Source organism: Moschus berezovskii, chromosome 11 (genome assembly GCF_049115385.1).
Source record: "Moschus berezovskii isolate FMDL1 chromosome 11, NW_MosBer_1.0, whole genome shotgun sequence".
NCBI lineage: Eukaryota > Metazoa > Chordata > Mammalia > Artiodactyla > Moschidae > Moschus > Moschus berezovskii.
Window position 1 is genome coordinate 107,240,171 of NC_142470.1, and position 10,440 is coordinate 107,250,610.

Consider the following 10,440-nt stretch of genomic DNA (forward strand, 5'->3'; position numbering starts at 1 on the left):
CTGTAAAACTGAAGTGCTGACGTTGTTAACATTGTTTTCCCTGAAGAATCGTGATCCACTGTACAGCACAGCCACGAATAACACAGCTCTTTGATCAGAGAACTCCTGAATGTCTTATTTATAATAGCTGCAGACTTTGAAAAATCTCTTCTCTAGTTCTTAATTAATCCTTCACAGTATAAATAACTGACCCAGGGGTTTAGAATTGCTAGATACAGAAGCTCAAATCCATGCAGATGTTATTTGAAAGCTTAAAAGTATCTACTGCATTGGCATGGACACCTCCTTTAGTGCTGTTTCAGCTCTAAGCTTTGCTGTCAAGACATCAATTTAGGCTTTGGACAAACGTGGTTGCTACACTAGTATTTAACAAAGGTTTTAGGCTTCTGATGGAATGAGCTAGAGTTTTTTTTTTTTTGAGATTCTTTCAGTACAGTGAATTATCTACTACAAATGTAATTACTCAGAGATGAGAATCATATTAAGTGACGTAGGCTATCTCAAATTTAAGACTGCAAGTACCCCACTGTTCATGCTTTCTCCGTAGATTGTATTTCTGGGCTCTCAGCTCTTCAAAGGAAAACTCCGATTCTCCGCGAATAAGCTTCTCCTTGCAATACATGACAACCTGCTGAACATCAGCTTTGTCTACCACAGATGGGTGTGCAGAATATTCTGATTTAGAAATCGTGATCACCCTTTGTTCCCTAAAATGGGAAAAAATACATCATTTATGACAGTGTACTGCAACGACTCTGGAAGGAAAATCAGTCACAGATGAAGGCACCAATTGTACTTGCATGTTCGACCCTTTATCACCAGCTGCAGGTGTTGCTCCAGAAAGTTGTGGAGCCTAAGAAGACAGAAAAGAAACACAAATAATTACTTATCTGAGAAGAATCCGTCATCCAGATGACTGTAGAAAACAATATGAAAACACTTGAGGGGGTCTCTGAATCATCAAGTAGATTTATATGTGTTCTTTCAAGTTACCATTAATAGCTGAAGCCTTGGTTTGCATGATCACTTTTATGATAGGTTTTACAACTAGAGTCCAATAAGAAAATGTTTGGACCTGTGGGTCTTCTTCCCATAAGAAAGACCCACAGTCTAGCGGCTGAGCCACAGGGCCTAAGTGTAATGAGATTAATATTCCAAATAGCTACATCAGAAAAAAAATTCTTAACATTTTCTTCTGGTACTGTTCTCTGCCCAGGAGTGTACAGTGCCAGCATTCATTCACTAGACAAGTATTTACTGGATGTCTCATCTGTGTCGTGTCAGGTCCTGAGCAGTGACTATGAACAAGATCCATCTCTGCTGCCTAGACACTGAGAGCTGGGGCAACAGGAAACAAACAAGGTGGCACGCATGGGCAGGCTGTAAACTGGGGCAGTGTGAGGATCTGCCAAAGGTGGAATTCACAGTCTCTGTCTAAGAATCTGTCACATTAGCGAAACCTAACACATGTGCACCTGGAACAGAGGCATTTCCATAGGATTGAGCTTAAAGCAGGTCCAAGGCAAACTCTGAAAGAGCACTGGTGCCCTGAGGGGAAAGATGCTGGGAGAAAGGGGCGAGCGTGTGCACGGAGGTGAGCCATTAGGGCAGGAGAGCCGCCTCGGCCCCTGCCGTGGCAAGCAACGGTCCAGTCTCTACTGCTTGGCGGCAGACATGGGGCTGTCATCTGAGGGCTTTTGCTGTCTCACTGAAACAGTGCGTTTGCCAGTTCCTGGCAAAGAGGTTAGAGACAGTCAGGCCCCAAGTTTGAGGAGAGTAAAAAGCAGTTAAAAATTATCATTTGGCATTAGTGAGTAGAAAAGGAAACACAGGCAATGTGGAAAACATAAAGTGTGAACGGGAAAGCTGGAAGCATAACTGCCAGGAAACAGAAAAGCTCTGGTTGAGGTGACAGTTCCAAGATCAGAGCATTTGAAGTAAGCTCAGGAGTCTGCAGATGGGTGTGACCTAAGCTAGAGAATCCTGGGCCAGGGAAGGGAGCCCCACAGAGCAAAGAAGGACAGAGGCTGCTGGGGGGGAGCAGGAGAAGACAGGAGGTCATGCAGGGGTGTCACCAGGTCAGACAAGTACAGGAAGTTACGGCCAGAGAGTGAGTGATTTTCCATTTAATACTGGAAGTGAGCAGTGGTGGGTGATGACAGGCCCAGAAGGGCGCCACAGCACACGTGGCTGACGTGGAGGTCAGTCCTGGGAGACAAGGGCATAGGAACGAAGTGCCCGAGTGACACGAATGGCAGGCGGGCTGACCATTCAACACCCTTCCCGGTTTCCACGCAACTACAATTGTCATTATTACCTGATTCTTAGAAATGCAGGCTGAGTTACTTCCTGGATTTGAGTTTGATGTTATCATTTGATTTAAAATCTGAGCATCGTGCAGAGGTTCTGAGGTTCTCACTGTGACATGAAATAAAAATAAATAAGGGTAATTCCATATTAAATGAACACAATACAAATACATTCCCCTGATCTTTCAATAAGTAGCACTGAAAAATGAACTCACTCACACTATCTCAAAAACATAATTAAAACACCTTATAAATAAAAGTAGTGTTGTAGAAACAATTTTCTAATCAATGCAAAATGCCCAAGAAAGTCCCTGAAAGAAATGTAAACTCTAGCTATTTTAGACAATAGGAAAAAATAGTTGGTGCTTAATGCTGAAATGTAATCTTTATTTCTTAAAAAAAAAAAAGAAAAAGAAAAAACTCAATTTCTTTAAAAGTTGCATTAAATACATTTAATTCAGAACAGATGTACTCCAGAATAAGTACCGTCACTCAATTTGGGGTAATTTTTACTTTTTGAAAATCCTAAAACTACAATGAAATTACGAAGCTTTTATGTTTTTTTTGGTGAGTTTTTCTTTTAAAGTGCTAAGACAGAGTCCCTGCCATGCAGGGCTATGAAGCAGGCACTATTATTATCAGAGGGTCTTCCCTGCTACCTAAGATAATATAATCAGTAAATACTGGATGGATTTGTTTTTTAAGGGGAAAAAGGCATTGCAAATCAGAGACTAAGTTACTGATACTTTGGATATTTTAGAAAGCATTCATTATTTTACCTTGAGCAGGCAAATGGGTTTCAGTGAGGCGTGTCTGAAACATCCTAAAATACAACAGTAAAGGTATCAATATAGATTACAATTCAGTTTAATATGCATTTATATTAGAGTGAAAACTAAACATGACAGACAGCTTACTGTGATCTAATAAAGACTGAGGTTAAGACAAATGGCAAAGCTGAATTTTAGATTTGCTTCAAAATTAGGAAAAATAAAACCTGGGCTTATTTTCACACCCAGTGCACTTAATCAGAAAAATTCCTCCTTTTGCCTCATTTGTGTCAGTATTTTATAAATTCACATAACAAATGTGCCCTCCTCTGTGGGTATCAATATGCACGTTACAACATGCACATATTGCAGGCTTTCGCTGGTGGCTCAGCAGTAAAGAATCTACCTCCAATGCAGCAGACTCGGGTTCAATTCCAGGTCAAGAAGATCCCTTGAAGAAGGAAATGGCAACCCACTCCAGTATTCTTGCCTGGAAAATCCCTTGGACAGAGAAGCCTGGTGGGCTATAGTCCATGATGGGGTCACAAAGAGTTGGACACGACTGAAGTGATTTAGCACGCAGCATGTGCTGATCTTTGTGAAAAAAACAAAATGTTGGAAACAAATGTTCCATTCCAGAACAATGAAATTATGACACTGCTCTGGGACAGACTTCACAACCACTTTCTAAGTGGTATAAAAGTCCACAATTTCTTAAGACCAGTATAAAGCTCAGCATATACAACCAGACATACAGCACAATTTACTACCGTAACACACAGACTCTAAGGCACACACGCAGGCATCAGAAAAGACACTGGAAGGAAGTGCTCAAAACTATTAATGGTAATATTGCTGGACAGTTTTTCTTTACACTAATTCCACATTTTCCCCAATGAGAAGCATTTCCCTGTACAACAATAAAAATCTTTAAAGAGCAAACCACTACCTTTCAAGGTAGGAGTCACTGTGGAGTCTCACTGTCAAACTACCTGTACTGTTGTTGCAGCAGCTCTCTAGGTTCGGCCTGGTTCTGAATTCCTCTCCGAAAAACGGCATTGGCGTGCTGCCGCTCCCCCTGGCCTTCCAGATGCCCGGCCCAGGCTACATACAGAGGAGCTGCCTGGGTTCCAATACCATGGTTGTACAGAAACTCAAAAAACTGGTGAAGGTCACTGTTGCACTTGGCCTGCAGAAATCCAAAGCAGACAGACATGAGAGAAGGGCACTTGCCAGGCGCGGTGTGGTTCGCAGTCCAAACAACACTCAGTTTTCGTCTTCAAGGAGGCAGCACGATGTACTTGGCAGGGGAAGGCCTGTGTGGTCCTCTGATGGCAAGCCTCAAAGTCAGCTCATCCCCTTCCCTGATATTCAGCATCCCCCACCATTTCCCAAGACAGTAGGTTCTGTGCCGTAATATTAATATATAAAGTACTCATTCAAATTCCACAATGTCTAATCCTCACATTCTGAAGCTTAGTAAAGATAGATAACAAATTCCTGTTTACTTTATCTATTCCATTCATCATTTTATGACCACAACTCGTGCCCCAAGCCTTTATTTCAAGATTGAACAGATCCAACCTTTGAAAGCCTAACCTGAGGCAGCCTTCTCCTTTTAGCACTAAATTTCATTTCTGAGAGTTAACATTTTCTTAATTATTCACAATGGATTTAATTTACTCAAGGAACCCTCTTTAGCACTAGGGAGTAGCTGTTTATCTGCTCTTCCCTGAACACACTTCTCAGTCAACAAACCTTCAAGGTTTCTACCTTGAAAAGTGAAAGTGTTAGTTGCTCACTTGGGTCCGACTCTTTGTGACCCCATGGACTGTAGCTTGTCAGGCTCCTCTGTCAATGGGATTCTCCAGGCAAGAATGCTGGAGTGGTTAGCCATTTCCTCCTCCAAGAGATCTTCATGACCCAGGGGCCGAACACAGGTCTCCTGCATTGCAGGCAGATTCTATACCACCTGAGCCACCAGGGAAGCCTGGTTTTTACCTTCTGTTGTCACATTTCAGACTTTACAGAGAAGGAGGATTTTAAAATTCAATCACTGATTCCACAAGACAGAAGCCAAAAGATTGTAAAATACAAATCTCTGGCCACACAACTTAAAAAGAAAAAGTTATGACTTACAAACATAAGAAATGAAATAAAAAACACCCCAAAAATGATCCTAAAATCTGGGGTAAAAAGCAAAAGTACAACATGACTAGGGATGTGATTATACCTCTGAAAGTATACTTACAAATTGTAGACAATAATTGATGAATCTTGGGTCATTGTGATATCTCTTCTTATCTAAAAATTCCTTCATTAGATGCTCTAATAAAGTTGTTAAGTATTCTTTATTCTCAGGAAAATTCTCTTCTACCCATCGCATGTAACTAGAAAAATATGAATAGTATTAATTTTTCAGGGCAGCATACAGTTTGTTTATAGAAAAAATAAACGAAATGCTAACCTTTCCCATTCACCAAGTGGGTCATTGCCCTTGTAGCTCTGCATATGGGCTTCAAACATTCTAGAACAGAGAAAGATAGGTACATGGGATTATTAGGAATACTTCCTAAACGCAAAAGTTATATTTCATATTTATCATGAATATACCTTAAAACAGAAATCTTAGACATCAATTCAAATGCTATACTAAAAATGAAAACAGTATTCACTCAGAAGTCAGAAACTCAAAAGCAGTCAGCGTTTTTTTGAGAAGAAAGCAAGACACAAGGCCCCTGAGGTAGCTCTATTCAGTTCAGTTCAGTCACTCAGTCGTGTCCGACTCTCCGAGACCCCATGAATCACAGCACACCAGGCCTCCCTGTCCATCACCAACTCCCGGAGTTCACTCAAACTCATGTCCATCAAGTCGGTGATGCCATCCAGCCATCTCATTCTCTGTCGTCCCCTTCTCCTCCCGCCCCCAATCCCTCCCAGCATCAGAGTCTTTTCCAGTGAGTCAACTTGTAGCATGAGGTGGCCAAAGTATTGCAGTTTCAGTTTCAGCATCAGTCCTTCCAATGAGCACCCAGGATTGCCAAATAGGAAAAGGAGTACGTCAAGGTTGTATATTGTCACCCTGTTTATTTAACTTATATGCAGAGTACATCATGAGGAACGCTGGGCTGGAAGAAGCACAAGCTGGAATCAAGACTGCCAGAAGAAATATCAATAACCTCAGATACGCAGATGACACCACCCTTATGGCAGAAAGTGAAGAGGAACTCAAAGGCCTCTTGATGAAACTGAAAGAGGAGAGTGAAAAGTTTGGCTTGAAGCTCAACATTCAGAAAACGAAGATCATGGCATCTGGTCCCATCACTTCATGGGAAATAGATGGGGAAACAGTGGAAACAGTGTCAGACTTTATTTTTTTGGGCTCCAGAATCACTGCAGATGCTGACTGTAGCCAAGAAATTAAGACGCTTAGTCCTTGGAAGGAAAGTTATGACCAACCTAGATAGTATATTAAAAAGCAGGGACATTACTTTGCCAACAAAGGTCCGTCTAGTCAAGACTATGGTTTTTCTTGTGGTCATGTATGGATGTGAGAGTTGGACTGTGAAGAAAGCTGAGTGCCGAAGAATTGATGCTTTCGAACTGGAGAAGACTCTTGAGAGTCCCTTGGACTGCAAGGAGATCCAACCAGTCCATTCTAAAGGAGGTAGCTCTATAGGAAGCAGCTATTAATAAAAGGTCTCCAGTTCCAATGTCACTGCCACCATGAGGGGCATTTGAACTTTGCTGTTCCTCCTTCTAATATTGGCGCCCCTCGCCTCGCTGCCTAGGAGCTTGGCTGGAGATGTGAAGAGAGCTCTTGAAAGGTGCCTGACAGCCCACGGTTAGTTACTCTCATGTCCGACTCTTTGCAGCCCCATAGATTGCAGCCCGCCAGCCTTCTTTGTCCATGGGGTTCTCCAGGTAAGAATACTGGAGTGGGTTGCCATTCCCTTCTCCAGGGGATCATCCCAACCCATGGGTCAAACCTGGGTCTCCTGCATTGCAAGCAGATTTTTTTACCATCTGAGTCACCAGGGAAGCGCCTGACAGCCCAGGGTCCAACAAATCGGGACTTCAGGACACAGTTTGCTTTCTGGGCCTCAGTGGGACACCGGATTCCTGAGGGAGACCACCCGAGGACAATGCTCAGAAGTCAGTGGCTGTAGCTCCCTGAGGACCTGCCCCTACTTCTGCATACTCAGCCACAGCTTAAAAATAAACCAGCCAAGCCAAGAAAGTTCTCCAAGAGGCCCCAGGTGCTAGCAGGATGAAACCAACAAAAAGAAATCTGTAAAATAAGGACACAGAGGGGGAAAACAAACAAACCCAAAGGACAGAAGGGGTAAAAGTGCGACAGGACTTACTATTTTCAGGTAGGGTGGTCAGGGAAAGCCTGCCTCTCTGAGAGGGTAACGTGTGACAGGGCCAGAACCAAGCAGCCAAGTTAGGAGAAAGGTGAGGGGTGACAAGATCTAAGACAGATTTAAAACTGTCTCTAAGTGACGAAGCGGGTGGGGGATGAGAACAGTCAGGAGCTTTGCAGAGTCCCAGCCAGTATGGGAACTGTTCAAATGTGGAGCTGGGGTGTTTTGGAGAAAGAGACAAGACTTGTGGATGGGGCTGAACACTGGGTAAGAGAGAGATACAAAGTAAGGAAGACTTTCAGGTTTTTTCAAGGGGAAAAAAAACTGAAAGTAATATTTTCTTCTAGCTGTCACCTCACAATACAAATAAAATCAAAGTTTCTTGCAACTCAAAATCCAGAAGCCACAAAATAAAAAGCTAGGTAAGTGGACTACTTATAAATAAAAAGCTTCTCTATGTTAAATAAACAAAACACCCAGCAGAATTAAGACAGAAATGCTAAATGGGGATGACGAAAGAGCTTCTAGAAATTGGGGGGCAAAAACAAACCCAATCCAATTTAAGAAATGAACAAAAGGCATTTCACAGAAAAATATTCAACCTCTCTCAGGAGAGAAATTTGCCTCACTGAGATAACTTCTCATCTACCAGACTCCAAAAATATGACAACAATGTAGAGGGGAAGTAATGGAAAAAAGACACAACTTGCTTGGAGGTGGGAGTGTGCTCAATCCCTGCCAAGGGAACTGGTAATAATATCACCAGAATTACAGATGGATTTCCTTTTGATCTAGCAAACCCACTCCTAGGAATCTAGAGGACAGATACATGAAAAGCACCATGGGTACAAGATTTTTCACCATGGCACTATTTGTTACAGCAAAAGAAGGTCCACATGCCAAGTGTCCATCAATGGGGTACCTTTTTAAGTCAATTATGGTACATGAACTATCATGCAGTTGTAAAAAAGAATGAAAAAGGAATCTATGGAATGACAGACTGAAATCTCCAAGGACAGCATTAAGCAAAAAATAAAAAAGCAGTGCATATGCTTTTGTACACAGGAATTGTACACAAACGCATATATGTACATACATATGTTCATGTTATTCGGAGAAGGCAATGGCAAGCCACTCCAGTACTCTTGCCTAGAAAATCCCATGGATGGAGGAGCCTGGTAGGCTGTAGTCCGTGGGGTCGCTAAGGGTCAGACACGACTGAGCGACTTCACTTTCACACATTGGAGAAGGAAATGGCAACCCACTCCAGTGTTCTTGCCTGGAGAGTCCCAGGGACGGGGGAGCCTGGTGGGCTTCCGTCTATGGGGTCACACAGAGTCGGACACGACTGAAGTGACTTAGCAGCAGTAGCATGTTCATGTTATTATAAATATTTACATTCTTGAAAAATAAACTAGAAAAATGGTTACATACAAGGCATTGGGAGAGCCGTCAGATAAAGATCTCAGTGAACACTTTCCTAAATCTTTTTTAACCACATAAACATAGTACTTATTTTTAAGAGTTTAAAAATATTCCTACATCTTGAAACTCCCTCTTGTGCATCATAGCACATAAGTTCCCACAATTTATAAGCAGTATAAAAGTTCCTATTTTATGAAATAACTTTCTCCTGAAACATATGTAATAGGCTGCCCAAAGTAAGATGCCCATCTGATACCAATCACACTTCCCTAGTAATATGGTCTAAATACACTGTAAAGCAATAGTAAAACACTCAGCTCATTAGTGCAAATTAGCCTTTGGAAAGTCAAAATAAGGTCAGAAATATCTGGTTTCTATTTTAAAATGGGGGAAGAGGAGTCTGTAAAATTGAAATCCTTTGCAGTCTGGGCTACAGAATAAGTCTGAAGGCAGAGTTAAGGATCTGAGTCTTTTGATCCCAGAGAGTTAAAATTACACTGGTGCTAATAAAACAAACCAGTTTTACTTTCCGTAGCACAAGATTTAACTGTTTTAAATGCATTTGAAACAGTCTGGATAAATCACCTAAGTCATAAAAAGCAAAGACATGGGACTTTTAAAAATTGTTAGCAGGTGGACATAAATGACAAACAGTGGAACATTTTTTCCCTTAAAGTGCACATTACTCAACGATTCTTAATAATTGTGGGACTATGGGATAGTGCAATTTCCAGTTCTTTCCCTTTCTACTATTTTAAAATAAGCGGTTTCGAAAATTTCTCCTGAAACCTACACGCAAGTGATAGCCTTTTACTTCCACCGAGGCGGTCTGCCCAGAGGAGACTTCCTCAGACAATCAAGGAGCTCTGGCGGCCTCCGTTTCACGCAGGCCCCGCCCCCCCGCAAACTGCCGCTGCAGCGGCAGCTCGGTCAGAGGCCCGGGGTCTCGGCGGAGAGCCCGGCTACGCTGTGCGCGCGCCCCACGACCCCCGAGCGGCCCGCAGCGGCCTCACTACTGAGGCTGGGAGGGGACGAACTCCAGGGCCAAGCAAAGGGGCGGGAAGGCGAGGGACGCAGGTCCGCGGCGGGCCACGGGCCTGCAGCCCACTACGCCCGCAGCCAGGTACCGCAGCCCCTGGCGGCCCGCAGCCGGGGATCACGCCCCCGCCCGCCCCTCTCCCTCCCACCAGACCCACACCTACTGAAAAACATGTTCCGGGTTATCCATGGCGAGAGGATCAAGGCCAGCAGCAGTGCCAGCTGCGCCTTCGGGTAGTAGCCGCCGCCAAGTCGAATCTCCCGCGCAGCCTCAGTCGCCGCGACGACCGTTTGCAAGGCGCCTGGCCATTGGCCTCGGCTGCAAACGAGTTGGCCAATCGCCTGCGCCGTTGCCCGGAGACCAAGGTCCGCCTCCCTCTGGGGCTCCGGCAGCTCCTCCCACTTCCGGCAACTCGGTGGACTCAAAAGCGCAAGCTGAGCGGAGGGCGGGCGAGGTTTCAGGGTGCGGCGTGAAGGGACCACCTAGTTTGGCTCAGGAGTAGGGAATGAATTCTTTTCCTTAGCCGTCCA

General features: G+C 43.7%; 1 protein-coding gene across 1 annotated transcript in view; it reads right to left on the reverse strand.

Annotated features, from left to right (window-relative positions):
• The window catches only part of BUB1 (BUB1 mitotic checkpoint serine/threonine kinase), a 35,530-nt gene extending 25,343 nt beyond the window's left edge, over nucleotides 1-10,187 (reverse strand). The window contains exons 1-8 of the mRNA XM_055400581.2: nucleotides 10,074-10,187; nucleotides 5,547-5,606; nucleotides 5,331-5,469; nucleotides 4,072-4,268; nucleotides 3,089-3,132; nucleotides 2,318-2,418; nucleotides 801-853; nucleotides 523-707 (exon numbers count right to left, since the gene is read on the reverse strand). Of these exons, the coding sequence (XP_055256556.2) occupies nucleotides 523-707; nucleotides 801-853; nucleotides 2,318-2,418; nucleotides 3,089-3,132; nucleotides 4,072-4,268; nucleotides 5,331-5,469; nucleotides 5,547-5,606; nucleotides 10,074-10,099 (805 nt within the window). The 5' untranslated portion in view covers nucleotides 10,100-10,187. The remainder of the gene's footprint in view (nucleotides 1-522; nucleotides 708-800; nucleotides 854-2,317; nucleotides 2,419-3,088; nucleotides 3,133-4,071; nucleotides 4,269-5,330; nucleotides 5,470-5,546; nucleotides 5,607-10,073) is intronic.
• Between the last annotated feature and the right edge of the window lie 253 nt (nucleotides 10,188-10,440).